Below are 19,717 nucleotides of genomic sequence, written 5' to 3' on the forward strand. Positions count from 1 at the left end.
TTTGAAGGTATGTGTGATTTAGTGTTACAAAGAGATAGTAAATTAGCGAGATGTCCTTGGTGGTGTTTCTGCTTATCAGGTACGAGATACAAACTGTGCAGTTCTAACAACACTCTATTCACTATACATTTTTAATAATATTTCTAACACCGGGTACAAGATGCAAGCTGTGCATTTCTAACAATACTCCATTTCTAACAATATTCCATTTCTAACAACATTTTGCTTGTCACTCCAGCACTCAGGGTGGATGGCGGGGGAGCCACAAGGGGCCCAATCCCTTTTCCGTCTCATCTGTTTCCAGCAATGAGTCAGGTGAGGGTTCTGCGGACACTGGTGCAGCTGCTTGCAGCCTCCACGCCACCTGCTGCAAGCAGCCCAGGCTCTATGGCAGGCTCCAGGGGCCTGTCCAGAGCCCAAGCCGGCTGTGATAGGCAGCCAGGGCAAGCGCTGCACCGGGGTCTGTGGAGCCTCAGCCCAGCTCAGTATTGGTGATGGGTGCATTCGCATCTTGGGGCAGGGGGCAAGGAAGGAGCCAAGGCTACACTGCCACAAGAAGAATCAGGCCTTTTGCAGCTCCCCTGCCATTTGCCTGTGGCACACCAACCTCTTACAAGTAGACCTTGTGGGAGGTTTTGGCACTTCGACAAAAAATGTTGCAAGCCCATTACAGACTAAGTTGTTCAGAGAGGTATGAGCTTTTGTAGGCTATAGCCTACTTCATCAGTAGGCCATAGCCCAGGGACAGGCAAAATGCAGCCTGCGGGCTGGATGTGGCCTGCCAGGCCATTCTATCCAGCCCACAGGGGCCCTAAAAAACTTAGAAAATTCATATTTATTTGCCCCTGGCTGCCTGTCATACAGCCCTCTATGGCTTGCCAAAACTCAGTAAGCAGTCCTCCAGCTGAAATAATTGCCTGCCCCTGCCACAGCATATAGATTACCTCATGCCTTTCTGAACAAGTTAGTCTATAAGAGGATGGGCAAAATGGCAGATTTGCCCAGCAGCTAGACTCCATTTCCCAGCAGCCTCTGCCCACATCACTCGGGTCAGTTACCCTGGAGACCTGGGGAGTGGCAGGACCCTGACACCATGTAGCCAGGGTTTCCACAAGAGATAGGCCCCAGCAGTGGTGGCAGAGCACCCGGCTGGGTGGGAAGCTGCTCCAGGGCTGGGGTCTTGCAGTGCTGACAGTATGGTCCAGAGCCAGGGCAGAGCCATGATCCACTGCCTGCATGCCCCTGCCCAGGGCATGCATTTCTGATTCATTTAGTCTGTAAAGTGCATCTCTACCCTGCTTTCTACCCAGATCTTGTCACTTCTACCTGTCCTGCCTGGGAAAACTCCCAAGAGGAAAGGACAGCCAGCCGATCTAATTCAGTGAGAATAAAACTTTTCACTAACTGTTGCTACCAAGGGCTCCTTCTTTTTATATATTAGCCTCTGGTTTGCCACAGGTATCTAGTGAACTGATCAAGTCCTGCATTCTTCAATTCACAAATTACATGCTGTGATGCATTTGGCTGGGAACAACTACTCATGCTCCTTTTTAGACTCTTTCCTCTGTATCTTTCATCTCCTCTGAACTCTGCCTTGCCCTGCAAACTCCTTCTCTCAGCTCACCCTTAAAGTTATCCCAACAGATGTTCTGCTTCCATAGAGCTTCTGCAAGCTTTAGCTTCTCTCCTTTGGATAAACCGTCTTGCTGGCAATCTGTTACCGATCCTTGCTGTGGCCCTTTCTCCTCCTGACCATTGCCATTTAGCCAGACTCTGTCTAAACATTTCAGTCTATGCAAGTAAAAGTGGTGGTTTAAAGGAAATATGTAACACACCTGGACTGTCTTGGATGTAGCACACTCAAATCTCTCTAATCAAGACAGCCACTCTCATTAAGTAGGGAACTTACTGGCAAATGTACCTTGAAAAAAGTAAGAATAAGCTATACTAGTGGTTCTCAAGCTGTTTAGGCTTAAGGCACTCCTCGTTAGCTCAAAATCTTCTTGGAAAATGCCAGCTCTTAGTTCTGTTTGCTTGGAGAAAATGAAGAGCGCAACTCTTCTGTTGCGAAGGACTCAGAAAGACCACAGCAGGACAGAAGGGGTATAAAGCTGTGCATCCCTCTTTGAAATCTTTAGGTTCACTTTGCAAATTGTTTGCACCCCTCACAGTGCTCCTGTTGTGGCACTCTTGAAAGCCTCTCAAGGCACCCTGCAGTGCTGCAGCCCCTGGCTGAGAATCATGGAGCTTTACACACGTTACCCACGGCTGAGACCTGAACTGCTGCAGGAAAAGCCCTGGCTGCGCCATTACCTGCTCAGTAACTTCCCAAAGGCCTGTAAAGGGCTACGCTTTGGCTCTTGGGGGGGACATAAAGCAACCCATGGGCCAGTACCAGATTATGACACGCTGAGGCCCTAAACATTTTAAGAAGCCGTATGTGATAAAAATAATCCAATGTATTATATTTTTGTCATATTAGAACTAAAATGTCCATACAGGCAACCTCTACTTAACTGGCATTAAGCAAAAATATTTAATGATCCAAGATGATGACTGCAGGCATTTTCAATGACCCAAGACGCAGACTGCAAGTGCAATAACAAAACTCGCTAAGCGCTAAGTGAAATCAGGTATCTGTTTAAAACAAGCGTTACAGCACTAAGCGGGGGTTGCCTGTATTGAGTCATTTCCCCATATCTCCTTTATCTACCAACTGATTACAGGCAGTCCTCGGACACAACTGGTTCCTGAAAACCTCATCTCAAGTCAAAATGTTGTAACTTGGAACCAATTTTCCCCATAGGAAACCATGTTATAAATGTAGGATCGGTTCCTGAACCAGAGTCTGATACCCTATTTTCATCAAAAATAATCTAGAATTTTGTACTCAATGAATTACAGATGAGTAATATAGCCATATTAATGTATTTATAGCAATTGCACTGATTTGGAAGGACTTCTTTGAGGTGACTTTGCTGGACTTCTTGAAAGGCTCTTGGTTGGACTTTTTGAAGGGTTCTTGGCTGGAGTCTTCTCAGGAGTCTTGTCTGCTTTCTTAAAAAAGTGGCCAAGGAAGCTTGGACAGGTGTTCTCCAGGGAGACGGACAATGCAGAAAACTTGTTCACTGACACGGCATTGCGTTGGATCAAGCGTTGTAAAGTCAAAACTGACATCATAAAGTTGAAACAGGGTGTCAGTTTATAAACGTTGTAAATGGGAAAACTTTTAACTCAAAACATTTAAGTAGAGGACTGCATGTATTATAAAACTTGATATTAAGGTGGGTTTTTTTTTCTTATTTAGACGCCTCCTCATATTGTGAGGCCCTGAGCTGTTGCTTTAGTAGCTTAAGCCTAAACCCAGCACAATGTCCGGTGCTGCTGCTGCTGGATGCGCCTGAGGTGCAAGGGCTGCCCCAGGCTGCCAAGAGAGGGGTGAAGCCTCCTGCTCCCCAGAGTCAGCCCTCAGCCTGCCACAGGCACCCCTACCCTGGGAGACTGTGAGGAAGTAGGGGCTCTCTCTAGCTAATGCTCCAAGAAAGAAATCGCTTAACCTCCCCGTTCCTGTCCCTCCACTGAGAGAAACTAAGATAGCACCCCCCCCCAGCGCATGCGCCACCCCACTGCGCATGCGCGGCATCGTCTCCCGCCCCCCCTCCTCCTCCGCCCCGCTCACTCCCCAGCCGCGCCTGCGCACTGGGGGCTCGGCGGGGTGGGGGGCATGAGCGTGTTGCTCCCCAACATGGCGGACTTCGACACGATCTACGAGCTGGAGGAGGAGGAGGAGGAGCCCGAGCCCGAGCCCGTGGTGAGGAGCCAGGAGCTGCCGCGGCCCCGCGACGCGCCGGATCCCGTGGCGGTGCGGGGCGCCGGGCACATCACTGTGTAAGGAGTGCGGGGCGCCGGCGCGGGGCGGGCGGGACAGCCGAGCCGCCCTCTGCCTCCACGGCGCTGCTGGGGCCACCCCGGGAGGCGGTGGCTGCGGGGGGAGGCAGCGGGAGCCCGAGCAGCGCTGGGCCCCTCCCCGCCGGTGCCAGGTCGCCCCCCGAGGGCCAGTCCATCCCTGTGCTTCTTCTCCCCGTGCCTTTCCAAACGAGAGAGGAATCCCACCCCCGTGGGACGTAGCTGAAAAAAGGGATGCAACAGACATCTCAAGGTGGGAACGGGCTCTGCCCACATCTTGGGAGCTCTCCTGAAGCAGTGCCAGCCATTCCCTGAAGGGACTTTCTTCCCTCCAACCCGCTCGGCGGGATCCACCTCTGATGTCTGGGCAATAAGAAATCTGCCCCCCCTGCATAGTGTGATCGGGGTGATTCTTGACAAGTATTTGTCTTCCCAGTCCATCTCCTCGAGTTCTGTATGTAACCTGCGTGCGCGCGTTTATCACGACGGTGTGGGAAAGGGGATTGGTGGTAGGAGAATAGCCTTGACGTCGTCGTCTAGTCACGTGAGGTGTGGCAGGAGCCACTGATTTTTAGCCGGTGTTCTTGCATCTTGACACACCTCCTCAAACCAATGCAGAGAGCTAAGGAATAATACCGTAATAGCAGGCCATTGAATGAGAAGACCGAGTCGATGATTCTGATGTCCTGATAAATGAGGACTTACTCTGCTTTTTACATCAATGTATCAGTTCTGGATTTCTGTCCCTTTCTGATCAGATGGCCGCTTGTTCTGAAAGCTGTTCCTTTTGAAAATGACCTGCAAAGGTTGCCAAGAGAGCACATGTCACCCTGGGACTTGTTTGTTTTGGATAGATGCCTCGAATGTGGTGGGAAGCATTCAGACCCCAGCAGAGTAATGCATACTCACCTCATCAGTGAAATCTGAGGGAGAAACAGAGGTGTTGGGTTTTGCTTGGATGTCTTTTGTGTTTCTTCCTGATATGATCTTGGTACAAAAGGCAGATTGCCAGCCACACCTCTTTGCGGTGAAGGAAGGCGGTATTCGTCCTTGTTCCCATCTAGACTTCCAGTCTAGATTATTTATGTATTGTTTTCTTATAACTACTTCAGAGTTAATGTGCTTAAAAATCTTATAGCAGACTTGTTTTTCTGCATGTGAAAGCTGGGCTAATAAGGTTGTGTTGCAGTCTCCTACATTGCTAAATATGGATTCTAGGAAACCACCCAAACTTTTTAAACAAGCGTTTTGCTATTTCTACTGATCAGTCTACTAACCTTTTGCTTGTCACGTCAAACTTATTTACAATGCATGTTTTCCATGGTGACAGCAGGGGAATGACAGGTGGCAATACTTATGTTTAGCTTGAGTAACATTTTCCATTTGTAAAGGGCTCCTGATAACTTTTTTGAATATTGTTATAGCCATTGTTTTCAGCAGGCCTTTGAAATTTAGCACAGAGAAATCATTGGTGCTGAAAAATACCGTCTGCTTTGTTTCCTGAAATTCCATTTAGGATTGTTTCTGGTGTAGTCAGCAAAACTCTGGTGCAGATGCATCATAACGTTCATATTGTAGTTAAGATTGGATCACTGGCTACCAGCAGTGCTTGGAACCGCGGAGCAGTTGTCAGAGCAGCTGTGTTAAGTGTAGAAAGGAACATTTAGTTTGGGCTCAGCCAGTGGGTTCCTGTGATCCATGTCTCAGGCATGTCTCCTTTCCTGCCCCTTTGCAAGGAAGAAAGGCGGGGGGCAGGAGGAACTGCTCACAGAAGCCGTCTGAATCCAGCACATGGACTCATCACTCCCACTTCTGTCAGTACATCAACAGGGGTCCCCCATATCTTGATGAAAAAGAGATCAAGCCCACCAGGTGGCCCTACCATCTTATCATTTCCCCCTTCCACCTTCAGTGTAAGAAATGTCTCTTCTTGATAACCACCAGCTAATGATATAGCTCAAGTGGTAGCAGTCTGTTACTGCAACACTAGTGTGTTAAAGCCTATTGAAGCCAATGGAAGCGACCCAGTGGACGTTAGACAACCCTAAACCTCGTCCCTAGCAGTCAAACACTGCTGATATGTGATGGCAGTGGCTATTAGAGGGCTATTTGAGTTGCATATAAGAGAATTACTCTTATCTTTTTCTTTAAAAAGAGAAATAATTTTAGAAGGTTGTGTACAAAAACTAGATTAAAAGTAAGCTAGTTAGCCAAGCATTTGAAAGATAGGAAATAATAGAATTGATTACAGTAATGTCAAGAACAGGTCCCTGTTATGATGGGTACTGTGCAGACACAGAGTACTAAAACCTACCTGCCTTTTGTGTGCTTTATGTCATATTTTTTAATGTCAAGACATGGTATTTTTTTCAACAGGACCCTGCATCATTACATACACAAGATGGACTGTGATCAGGAAATAATTAAGTTATTTAGTTATTTCCCTGCCTTATTTTCTGCAAGCCATCCTTTCCTGATTATATAGTCAACTTATTCCTCATGGTGGCTTCTATAGTGCTTGCTGCTGTAGTATCCAAGTGCCTCACAAATATATTAATGCATTGTGTTGCCACGTACATTACCCATGAGAGAAGTATTTGTTTCAGTTTCTCCAGCTATAAGATAGTGATGAAAAGACTTGTTTGAGGTCACACGCTGAATTAGTAGCAGAAGCAGAGCTACAACTTGTTCCTCTGACTCCCAGTCATGGGCACGTGCCTCCAGACCATGGTGTTTTTACTGTCAGAAGCACTGAACATCTACGGATATCTTTGACTTCAGTTACAAGTTGCGAGTGCTCACTATTTCTGTACATCACACCCCAAATGTTTGACGTCCACAGAAATAACAGTTAGTGGCTATCTAATAAAATTTTGATTTTAGTGAGTTGAAGGAAAAATACTTGGGTTTGTTTCCCTTGCTAATTTTTAGAGTAGCTAAAGGAGATGGAAGTTATCAACTCTTTTGGCTGAAAAAGTAGGTGAGTAGGTGTTAGAGCTATAATTGCAATTGATTATCATCTTGCATGAGGCAATATGTCAGCTTCTCTTAGCCTGATTACTTGCCCTTTAATCAAGGTGCTGTCCCCTGAAGCTGACAGCTTGTGAGCTACTGCTGTATTAATGCAGTTGTATCATATAGGTCTGGTTTGGGCAATACTACAGGAGTTTCATCTGTAAAAGTGGGTAAGAAATTGTGCTTAAAAAAAAAGTGCTTAACAGCTACAACTAAAAGTACTAACTTGCTTTTTAATTTATTGAGGTCAGTTGTGTTAAGAGATATCAGATCAGTATATGAGTAGTAAGTACTGCAGAGCTCTGTGCTATTGTTGCCTGAACTTTCATAGTAGGCTAGTTGTATGCAATTAGATTGTGTATTATTAGTCATGTTTTACAAACTGATTAGGTCCTGCAACAAAGACTGGAAATCCCACAGTAATTCCTCAAGAACAGGCCTGTTTAGTTGCCAGTTGCTATAAGTTATGCTTATGTATGCTATATGTTATTCTTCCTGTACTCCTTAAGGCTGAATAGACTTTTAAAAAGCTCTTGTAGCTTTTTAAAATTTTACTCTTTCTCTTCAAAGTGAAACTCTTTATTTTTAATAGATTTGTATCAGAAAACAAAGGAAAAATTCTGAGTCTGGTTTGTCATACTATGTTGCCAGAAAATGGAAATCCATTTATTTTAGTAACTGTTGTTTGCCTAAAAGTTTATTAAAATAAACAAGAGTTTAATTTAAGGATTGGTGCTTGTAGTAAAGATTGGTTAAAAATCAGTCATTTATATATCATGAGAGAAGAACACCTGCTTATGAGTCTACTATTTCCTCTTTCTGTTACTAGATTACAGCACTAATTTGTCACCATGGTTTTTCAACAATTTCTGCAAGACTGATCCTGGGTTGCTAATGATGTGCCTAAAAAGTTAGTGCTCATAATGAATAAATGACTGTATTACAATTAGCATAGTATATATGACATTTAAAAAATACGGAGGCTGAGAAAGCAAGATGAAATGGTCAAAAGCAGTTCTGTTAGACAGTCCATTGACCAGACATAGTTAGGGAAGAACAACAAAACCCTAGTGCTGTTTATCTAAGCAGCTAACTTCTAGAATTTAGGAATGCATACAAGGCTCTTCATTTACACTTCTTGCATGACAATAAATTGACCACCTTCTTGTATGTTTAAAAGGTCCAGCCTCAGCTATACTTCAGTGTGTGTTCATTTTTCTTTACCATGTATTTCATGCACATCCTGCTTTAATATGCTGTTCTCTGCTTATATCAATTAGTAACTGGAGTTCTTAATTAAACTTTGCTAGCACTGTTGACAAACATTTTAATGGGCTTAGTTATAGCATTGTAGTTTAAAGCAGCATCAGTTTTCTTTGTTGTGTTTTACTTTTCTTTAATTATATGCTAGTCTGTACTTCTAAACTTGCGTTAAATTGTCAAGTTAGCGCAGTTAACACATCTGTGTTAACACAGTATTCAGAATGGTAGCAAATGTCATATTTTAGCACTACTGGCATTTGTATGGATGACTGATAAAACTTTGGGGCAAAGAAATGGTGTTGTTACATATTACTCATTGCTGTTCTTTCCCCCTCCCTCCTCCAAAAAAAAAAATCCTCAGCTAAAGTTATCATAGTAAGTATAACTACAAAACTTGCTTCAGGACAGTGACAATAAAAAGGAATCAAATAAGAATTCATACAGAATGGAAATAACCAGGAATGAGAATTCAGAGTAGTTTACAGTGTAGTGCTTAATTTGGTGAACAGCAAACAGCTTTATTCAAACCAAAAACTGTGTAGCTCATAAGACTGGCCTACAGCTGTATTATAGCATCCTGTAAAGGCTAAAGCTTAATTGGGGAGCAAGAGGTGAAGAGGGAAGGAAGTACCTTGGGGACTGTGCAATTATAGCAAAGCCACAGGGCACAGGGTACCAGGATTAGCTTAGGAATCTTTTTAAGTTATTGGCTTTTTTTCTTAGCAAAAATAAGGCTAGCCGATGGCTTACGAAAAGCATGTTTAAATGCTAACTTGAAGATTTACAGGCAGGTTCACTGAATATTATAATTAGTTCCATCTTTTGGAATGTATTCCTAGTTTAAATTCCCTTGCTAAGGTACCAAGTTCTACAAAATACCTAGCTCCTTTCAGGCTTCACTGCCTGATGTCTCTAGTGCAGTTATTGTATAAAGGTTTTATTCTCTGTCCATAGATAACGCATGGTAAAATGCTCTGCTTCAGATTCATAGTTTTCAAAAATACTCTTAATGATTTTTTATGGATACTGCTTGGGTGAATTTGCTTTAGCCAAAAGCAACAATTTTTTTCCAAAAATAGGTGATAATGGATTTCATATAAGGAAAAGAAACTTGTTTTATCTTAGGAATTATATCCGTGGTATATGAATAAATTAGTAGACAAGTACAAACTAGTAATTCCAATGAAATGGTTGGTACTACTTTGTGTCAAACTAAGATTGGAGTCTAATATCAATAGTATTTTTTATTTAAAGAGGGAATGATTTACATTTGAATACTCTTGTTTTAGAATACAATTTGCTTTGCTAACTGTTTAAAGATACCCTTTAAAGAAGGCCACAAGCTACGCTTCTAGTTTCTTTCTTCTTTTTTTGTAGGATAGTTTACAAACTTTTTGAATTGAGGAAATCTTGGAAAATACTAACACATACATAAAAATTCTGTTTATTGCACTTTTTAAGTAGCAAATTGATTATTACAAAATACTGTTTTTTAAAGGGGAAACAAATACAGTAAGTTAGGTGGAATATATTTTGTTTGTCTCTTTTGTCTTCAAGGTTTGGCTTGAGCAACAAGTTTGACACAGAATTTCCTTCTGTTCTGACAGGGAAGGTAAGTCTGAGTTTGCACTAAAATTTTAAATTTGAGGGGTGTACTTCATTCAATAGTTTGGGTGTTATCCATGTCTAGAAGCATGTTTTTGGGTTCAGATAAAATCAGTTTCAAGTAAATTGTGACAAAAGGTGATTAACAACTGTCTACTGCTATGTCCTGTATTGAAATGAGTTGGTGTTTGCCAACCAGTTCCTACTGTACATGTCTGCATCAGAAAAACTGCTTGCTGCAGTTTGTGTCATTGACAGTCTTGGCACAGAAAGCCCCAGGACTAGCCCAAGGTACATAAGCAGTCCACATCAAACTAGGACTGGCCCCGGGCATCCGGAATCCAGAAAACTGCCTGTTGTGTAAATTAAATAACTCAACGTTAGCGGGGCTTTCTGCCCAATTCATTTTTGGACAATTTGTGGAAAGAAAAGTCTGTTTCTTAAATATAGTGAGAAGGAGTGGAAAGCAAGCCATCTTGCAGCTTTTTACGTAAGCCTGAAAACGGAAGTGCTTTGAATTATTTTCTAAATACTGTATAGCACCAGTTTTTTAGTTATTGTTTGTTAGTGATGTTCTTTCACAGAAAGCAAATCAGAAAGAGGTTACTGCTGTGTTGAAGGAAATTTCCTCACTTTTCCTAGCATACTGTCCCTAAGATTAGTTAGAACCGTTTTTTCAAATGGTAGCCATCTGTTAATGAAATGTGGAGGTGGCTTTCTTTATTCTTCCTTTAAATGCTTTTATTTGTGTGTTCCTCTGCTTCGGACTTATGATTCTTTACTCCAGCTTTCTGGATTATTCTCCCTTTTGTTCCTCCTTATTGTTGAAATGTTTCACTTTCCCAGTTTTCACCCCATATCATTCCTCATCTCTCTTTTCCAAAACTGATGCAGAGGAAAAATTTCAGGATTTGTTATTTTCCGTAATCACATAGCATGCAGTTAAGGCTTCACACTGCCTCTGCAGTCTCTTGCAGTCACTGTTGAGTCATATTAACGTAGTACTGAAATGCATCTAGATGGCATCCTCTGTCTGGTTCTGATAGATCCATCTGTTTTTTCCCCTTAGTATTTTTTTTTCCCCTTAACCACAACGATTACAATACTTGAGCTAAAATCTGTCCAACGTTGTTTGGCAATCTAATTAAAATGATAAAGAAACAGATTACACCCTCCCTGCTCCCCCCACCAATGTGTTAAAAGGCAACCTGGTAATTCTGGGCCTGATCCAAGATCCCACTAAAGTCAAAGGAAAGGATATTATTGTCTTTATTGGGCTTTGAATTAGAACCTATAACTGGACTTTTGTCACCTTTTTTGTCAAGGGTTCTCTTCCATCTTGAGGCAAATGTTCAGGATCAGCTCTTTGAGGTAAAGCCACAAATTAAACATGATTTTAAAAAGAATGTGAACATTCAATGGATGTTTCAAAGAAGTATAATTTTCTATAAATGAAGCTACAATTGTAGAAGGTATCTCCTAAGTAATAAATATGAAAGTATTAAAGCAGAATTCAATAACTTTAAATTTTGAATTAAAAAAAAAACCTTATAGAAACCTTAATTTCTCTTACTTTCCCCTTCAGTGAGGTTTCCAGCACTGTTTGGCCAGTGAGCATTTGATTTTTTTTTTTTTCCTATGGGTTTTCATCTTCACTCAAAGATCTTGCTATAGGATTTTGTGGCTAAATTCTAAATATGGTACTTTGTAGATTTGCTTGGTTTGATTTTCAGTACTTTATTTAAACATCTTTTAAGTAATCTTGTCAAAATGCAATCTAAGTCCTAGGTCTATAGGTTTAGGGAACAGGAGGTTTCTTGATTATCAAGAAGACTAAACCAAGCTAGAAAAGTACCATTCATGATATATGGCCCAATGGCATGCACAGCTCCAGGTGACAAGAAAATGACAGAGCCAGTGAACCTTAAGGAAGAAAGTGGAGCTTCCTGCCCTGATCTTAAAACAATACGGAGATTAGTGTGTAAGGCAGGGAAGTGTAAGTCATAAAATGTACCCTTGGTATTGTGATCCAACAGGACATGTGATGGATAGAGTTTGTGATCATGATGATTGAAGGAGGCAGATCAGGCCTGCTGGGCTTTGCTTGCTCTCTTCCTCTGTTTGCAGATTCTCTTGCATCCTGTTGTAAAGTATTATGACACCCTCCTCCTTTTATGTTTTTTTTAAGGCCTAAAAGGAACTAATGTCTTTTTACAATGTGTACTGCACGGCCAGAAGCTGTGTACTTATCTTTCTTTTCAAGACACAAACAAACTCTTCAAGTAACTTTCCAAATATCTCAGACCCAGAGTTTCTTAATTAAGTTTTGTCTGCAGGCGAGAGCTGGTGAATTCTGTATTGGGAATTAACTAGAATCTTTCAGGTTAATGTTTCAAAGTTGCAGGTTTAGATGGGGAAAAAGATTTAAGACTGTGGAAATAACTTGAGGAAGATCCACTAAGAAGTGTATGTTCTGAAGGCCACCTTACCAATAATTTGGTACTAGATTGTTTATCTTGCTGAAATATGGCCGTTATTGATTTCTTGATGTAAAAAATGCCAAGTCTTGGTAGGGTTATAAAAGGATCTCAGATATGTAGTGGCTTTTAACAAATTCCTCTGTCAGCTCAAAATAGCTTGGTGTGAGTACTCAGGATAAAATTGGACTTTAAATTCATGCCCTTCGTGTTAACAAGTATTGTGTTCTTAATTGAAGAATTTGTGGCTGTGTTGGCTGAGCTGTTGTTAAGGTATAAACAGGACTTTCTAATAAAGATGAGCTAATGCTCATCAAGACTTAAGTGTTTTGATTGGAGGAGGGGAGGGGAAAATATCACAGATCTACAGGAATATTTTGTCATTTCTTGGTTTTGCAAACTGGTGGTTGTCATCCTTATTGTACAGTCATTTTAACACAACAAATTGAAACTGAAGTATGTTCCACAACATTTAATTTTGGTGTATTAGAAGCAAGCAACAGTTAGTTTCAGTTCCATAGTACAAGAGTGAACTGCTAGAAGTCTAGCTCATGTATTTTCTGTTAGGGCATTATTTGGTGTCCTTTCTCCTGTGCAATCCAGAAAGAGCAGACTGATCTGTCTAGCTGTTTATACTATGTCTTTTCCCATGGCATCTGAGCTCATCAAGGCCACTTCACATGAATAATATTAAGATCTCATTTTATTCAGAAAATCAACTTTCATAGAAATGCCACAGAAATACTGGAAACCTGTGATTCTGATGTTTTCTTTATTAGATGCCTTCAGTTTTCCCATCTGATTTATTTTTCTTCTTGCTCTGCAAAATCAACCTGCAGTCTCAGGAGCAAGCCAAGTCCTTGTTTCCCTCTTGGGTATTATTGCTACAATTAATAATAATAAACCTTCCAGTCATACGTTAGTTCCACAATGTAAATGTTTTCAATAGGTTTGCACACTCATATCTGCTAGAACTGGGTAAACAATTTTGCGGATGATGCAGAAGAGAATACCATCTGTTTTTCTTCCTGCAGCAGAGTTGGCTGCACAGTGCTAGGAAAAGCAAGTAAAGTAAATTTTTTTTTTTGTCATCAAAGTTGCCAGATGTGACTCTGTATACACAACCATCATGCATCTGGTAAAAGATGGTACCATTTGTGTCCACTCAGATGTCAAAACTGAGCCACAATTTGAGGAACTTCAATTTTTTTAGGGAAATTAAATTTAGAACAGTAACTCAGTAATATGCTGAGCTTCAGCCTGCCTAGAAAGTAAACACCTGACATTTGTGACTCTAAAATTGTGAATTATTAACCTGTGCAGCATACCATTAAGACTTGTTTCTTTTAATACAAAATTTACATTGAGCGCAGATAAAGCGTTCTTGTTGAAGTGCAGCTACTTTCACAATATCATAAATATTGAAATGGATCTCTTCCCCATCTCAGCTATTCTGCTCCAAACTTGTATCAGTGCAGAATTGCTCTCTAGACTGTTACAGTTTTTTTTTTTTTTACTTTACTGCAGCTCCAGGTCAAAAAAAGTGTATGTTTAATGTTTGTTTCAGTTGCTACACAAAGTGATTGGAATTGGTCCACTTGTTAAAAAAAAAAAAATTGTTAATTGAAGAAATTATTGTGAAATCTACTCCATATATGGAGGGAATGCATTTGTCAGAGAATACAAGCTTATTTCCTTAGTCAAAAAGTAAACACTTCTCTGAAATATTTGCTATGTACTTACTTGCCTGTTCATAGTACCCAAAACACTGCCCTGATTGATGGTCTTGTGTTAAATGACTGTAGCCCTGGCTTATGTACAAATCCAGATCACCACTGCCTCTAATGAGCAATGACCCAAATGGCCAGGAAACAGCTGTTGCACTTTCTGGCACTCACTATTGCAGTCCTTCCATAGGCATAGCTCTTACATGTAGAAGAGGATAGCAGAATCAAGTCTTCAGTATTTCCTGGCCCCCTTTCTGTAGAAGTGAAAGACTACCAGTGAAACCAATGCATTTCAGCTGCACAGAAACTTCAGCATGAAGTGGAGCAGTGTGTGGGGATACTGAAGAAGTTGCCTATGCTTGGCCTATTTCCTAATTCTTTGTGGGGTACTTCAGGTGTTACTAGCATTTGATTGTCCAACCCCCCTGATCCTTTCCCACCGGTCAGGGTTCCACCTTAAAGTTTCCGCCTTAGGTCCAGCCTTAAAGTTTTTTCATGTACTGTGTATTTCTCAGAAATCCTTGTTAGGGTAATAGTAGTTCTCTTCCATTCTCTTCATCAAAAAAATTGGTTGTTGTATTCTAAGAGTTAATTTATGCAAGAATCAATCACAGACTTACCAGTGGTTACCATTTAAGAAAACATTTGTGTGGAGTGTAAATAAAGTTAAATTTCTCAGCACAATATTAAAATGAAGTAATTGTAAAATATTTTCTTAGTCAAGACGATGGGCAAATAAAACTTTTTTTTCCTGAAAAAGTAAAACAGCAATTGTATAACTTACTGTTCCCACTGTTATGGCACTGTTGAACTTCACAAAGGAGAAAGAAATGGATAAGTTGTAAAAGTTTTAATATGAAGTACCCTAAGTTAGCCTTCCTTGGGAGTTTTTTGTTTGCTTGAGTCGAGCTGAAACAGAAAAGTGCATGTACTGTGATGCACATTCAGGAAAGCACAATTTATGTTTAAATACCATGCAGGCACTGTTCTGTATCATACCTGGCCTGCACAGCAGTGGAACCTATTTTCCAGTGCACCCTTTGGGTAAGAGCTCATAATGTCCCTGTCCTGGCATCCTAACATTTGGGTTTAAGGTCTTTCCTTCATCTCACGTGTTCATCTAGTCATGTTGCTCTTTTTTTTTTATCTTTGCTCTGTGACTTCAATTAAGTTGGTATATGTTTTGTTGATAAATATTTGTTTAGGAAGACTCTAGCGCATTTGTGTGCATGCGTGCGTGGACTCTTAGTCTGATTTTCTTTGCAGGTGGAGATGGTTAAAATTCAGGCTTTGTGCCCTGAGTAAACTTCCCTACATTGGCAGCTTCATGAAAGAAGTCTTGAGGGCTTTGACATGTAACAGCATTCTTGTAAGAGGTGTGGTACAAGTGTCGTGTAATGTCAAGTAGCGCTTCTGGGTCTTTGTCCAAGAAGCCATAATATCAGTTGGAGAAATGTGTAGTCGTTCAGTTTTGGAAGGGTTTTTTTAGGATCTTAGCCTGACTGCAGAAGAAACATTTGCATTTATCAGCAGTAGTGGTTTTCATGTCCTTTGCATATAAGACCAATGGCAAGGTACTCTTAGGTGCGTTTACAAGGTTGTCATTTGGATTTTAAGGTACTCAGCTCTTGTGTGCAGGAAGAGCCTGTGGAGCTGGATTCCTTTGACTAGTGCTTAATGGAAAACTGTCAGGAGTGAGCTTAAAGTTCCCATAATTGAAGTCCCACAGTTCTCCGAGGTAATGGGGGGGTTGTTTCTCTTTACTTAGTTCTCCCTTTGTTCCTAATCTCCGTTTCCTTGGACCCAACACAAGGGTGGTTCCAAAGAAGGATTCAGAAAGGATGTCTTTGTCAGCATCTTTCTCAGGCTACTTTGCTGTGGTTTCTTGCTTGAACCAAAGCAAGGGCCTGCTCTCCTTTTACTGTTGCTCTCCTCTGTTTTGTTTTATCCACTTTTTTCTTTCATAGAACAGGCTGTCAGAACACCTTCACAAGCTAGCATCCAGCTCCTGTGCTTTTGTATCTGTCAAACCATGTTTGTTTTTAGGAAAACGTGGACTTCAGACTGAAAACTTTGTCAATGTAGTCAAGTCAGAAAGACACTGCTTGAAGTCTACAGTTTTGTGTTGGATTCTAGCTAGATCACTGGTGGCGGCTGGCTGTATAATTCTGTGACCACGTTAACAGCACAGTTAATGCAGCTGGGAAGCAACAGAAGCTGCCCTTTTAATTGAGTATTTTCAAGTTCTGTATTGTTTTGTTGACCAGGAAAGGGGTGAGGGGACATCACAGAAACAGATGCCCATCTGTCAAGAATCCATTAACTGCTTCAGTGATTCCAGTGAAGTGGTTATTTTACTTGGGGATCTAGAATTCATTTTAATTTAATCACTGTTAATAGAGGGTTTTTTCCAACTATTACAAAATATCAGATCTCTTTTCAGATCAAGGAATTCTTGAATGGAAATAAGACCTTGTGAGTATAGTTAACCTTAACATGCAGTTCTTCTCACAATAGACTGGTAGATGTTAAATTTTTCTTTTGTGTAAACAGCCACTACACAAACAGTGCTGTGCCAGAGCTTTATCACATCTTCAAGTAGCGTGATTCTTATTTTAGACTCAAAAGATAGCCAGGATTCGTACTTCTGTGTCTTGAGAAGCTGGAAATATAGGAAGGGCTTTGAGTTCAATGAGGGACACCGCTTTAATCAGCAGCTATTCTTTGGGTAAACTGTAAACTCCAAGGGTGTACTATTGTCTAGAAGTCTCAGCTTCTGTTTTCATCATTGGGGTTTGAAGTTGGTCCTCTAGTTGGCCTGGCTTGTAAGGGTAAGGCACAACTTATTTTTTTTTCCCCTCCTAAAGATTTCCTGTTCTGTCCCTCACAAAGTTGAGTGGATGTGGGAAATTTCAGTCTGGGTGTAGTTAACATTCTAACAATTTAAATAAAACGATTCTGAATTTCTGGAAAGTATTATTTTGCCTCCTACACCTGAACTGTGCCTAAAAGTTAACCCACTTTTGAAAGTCTTCCAGAGTGAAGTTCCATCTGTGAGTGTTCAAAACTGCCAGTCATTTGAAAATCTTAGCCAAAATTTTACTATGGATTTCTTCCAGAATAAGCCAGTTCTCAAGAAAGAAAACTTGTCAAAATAGGAAGGCTTAGGAACACCAACCTACTGTACAGATTGGTAGGGACCTACGTAATTCATGGGGGCTGCTCCCCAATTTTACAGACAGAACACAGGCCCAGGAAGCCATTTCATGGGCAAAGCATGGCAGGCCTCCCATGCCTCTGGCCGAGAGCCCCCATAGCTCTGCCCCTCATTGCTTTTGGGCTGTGGGAGCTGTCTGGCATGTGGTCCCACCCCTTGCTAGTGATTGGCTGGGAGCTGTCCATCATGAAGCTCCCACCCCTCACCACTGATTGATGGAGAAGGGGTGGAGGTATGACAGGCAGTCCTCACAGCCAGTCAGTGGTAAGGGGTAGGGATGCCAGTCATCTTGCAGGCAGTCCCTCTTCCCCCTGCCCTGGTAAGCTGCCACAGGGTTGTCCCCCCCCATCCCCCCCCCCTTCCAGATTTTGTAGACATTGTGGTATTTTGCAAAATTCCAAATTCAGTAGGTTCCTACAGATAGGCATGTCTTGTACTTCTGTGCAAGATGCGTTTCCTGTAGTCTTCCTTCTGCCTTCTAGGTTGCTCTTAGCAGGAAGCCATTGCTAGAGTTGTTGGATCATATTATTTGGAAGGATTTCAGCAATTTGTTCCATTTCCATTAATAATGCAGCTTTTTGCTCCAAAGGTCCAACTTCATCCTAGGCAAACTGTAGGCTTTCACTAGGGAAAAAACTAGCACTTTCTTTCTGTGTGAAATGGCAGTTTTTACCTACAAACTGAACAAACTCTTGTTTCCATGGAAGCCAAATATCTTTAATTCTTGCCAACCTCACCAATTTTATGTGCTGCACAGCTCTAGTCCTAATCTTATTTTATAGGGGACAGGGGTATTATTAACAGGACTGATTTATTAATCATTGCCAGATAACATGGAGGATCAACTATTAGAACCCTTCCCCCACCCAAGCCTTCAAGGTAAAATGGGCTTGTTCTAAGAAAGTGACCTTATACTAAGCAGTACGAGCAGTGTTGTGGATTTGAATTGGGGGGTTGATTGAGGTGGCTTTGTTTCACGCCTGATAATTGTATCCTTGGTGTCACTTATATGTAGAGACAATTAGAATGAAAGCAGTTCTGTAATGGCTTCCAGTTAAAGTTCACCATCTCTGTTGCAGGTTGCTCCGGAAGAATTCAAGACCAGTATCAGCCGAGTGAATGCGTGTTTAAAGAAGAATCTCCCTGTCAATGTAAAATGGCTGCTTTGTGGCTGTCTGTGCTGCTGCTGCACATTGGGTTGCAGTCTGTGGCCTGTTATCTGTCTTAATAAAAGAGTAAGTGCACATTTCAAAGTGGCATTGTCGCTATGGTTTGCAATTACTGTTACCATTAAATAACCTTAAGTAAGTAACAATGCCCTTCTTTATTTGAAACCTTTTTTTCTATATCCCAGCTGCAGCTATAAGTCTCCTCTTTAAAATACATATGCATGTAATCTTTAGCTTATAACTATGTCTTGGACATTAGTAAAATACATAATTTATTAAAGTAAGCGCCTTTGAATTATCTGGGTAGACTTTGTTGGATCTCTGAACAGTGGGTTTGATTAGCTGATGTCTGGGAATTCCTTCCAGCTCTACATTTCTATGATATTATGTGTTGCTTTAGTAGAGTGCTGCTAGAGCAGCAGTTGGTCCCAGAGACTGTCCTAAGTAGAGTGAAATGTTCCAGCTGCTCTTCTTTTCATCCAGGTGTAAATTTCTGAAAGATGAAAATGATTTTGCTTCCTAAACAATGGCTTTGTACCGCAGATATCCTGGACTATTGATTCAGCTAATTACATTTCATAATGTCGTAGGAGCAGCAGAATTTTACTTTTTATATTTGAATATTGCAAGACTCCCTTTCTTTCCTGTATAATCTCTTAACAACATAGAGCTGGACAACAGTAACATCTTTGCAATCAGTGTTCAAAAAGTATTCCTTCAAAAAAGAGGGAAAAAAAATCTAGGAAAGATTAAAGAAATGTAGTCCTGGTTGTATATTTAGAACTTACATGCTTCACAAGTACAGCCCAGCCTAGACTGACAAGCAGAACATATACACAGGTAAGCAACAGGGGCCAGGGCAGTGCTGTGATTAGGGGGCCAGTGCACACATCCACAGGAGGCCTTAAGTGCCTCTACACAAACGCTCGCAGTATGGAAAACGAGCAGGAGGAACTTACCCTCCTGCTAGCTGAGACCAACCCAGACATAGTGGGGCTCACTGAAACATGGTGGGACCCAACGCATGACTGGGCGATGAATATCAAAGGCTATAGGCTGTACAGGAGGGACAGGACAGGGAGGAAAGGCGGGGGTGTGGTGCTCTACGCTGAGGAGGAATACACATCCTCACCAGGTAGCACAGAGTCAGAGGAGGAGCACATGGAAGTGATCTGGGTTAGAATACAAGGCAGTCGAGGGGAAAGAGACTTAATGGTGGGGGTCTACTATAGACCACCCAATGAAGGGGAAGAGCTAGACCAGGAATTCTGAAGTCAGCTCATGGAGGTAGTTAAGTCAAAGGACATGGTCGTCATGGGTGACCTGAACTTTCCAGAC

The 19,717-nt window shown here is 41.5% G+C and overlaps 1 protein-coding gene across 2 annotated transcripts in view; it reads left to right on the forward strand.

Moving 5' to 3' along the window:
* Window positions 1-3,687: 3,687 nt before the first annotated feature.
* Window positions 3,688-19,717, forward strand: part of CHIC1 (cysteine rich hydrophobic domain 1) — a 28,575-nt gene continuing 12,545 nt past the window's right edge. For both annotated transcript variants that reach the window (XM_019540356.1, XM_019540357.1), the window contains exons 1-3: window positions 3,688-3,888; window positions 9,742-9,796; window positions 18,290-18,445. In XM_019540356.1, the coding sequence (XP_019395901.1) occupies window positions 3,725-3,888; window positions 9,742-9,796; window positions 18,290-18,445 (375 nt within the window). In that variant the 5' untranslated portion in view covers window positions 3,688-3,724. The remainder of the gene's footprint in view (window positions 3,889-9,741; window positions 9,797-18,289; window positions 18,446-19,717) is intronic.

This window comes from Crocodylus porosus, unplaced genomic scaffold (genome assembly GCF_001723895.1).
Source record: "Crocodylus porosus isolate Cpor-Errol unplaced genomic scaffold, CroPor_comp1, whole genome shotgun sequence".
NCBI classification, from domain to species: domain Eukaryota; kingdom Metazoa; phylum Chordata; order Crocodylia; family Crocodylidae; genus Crocodylus; species Crocodylus porosus.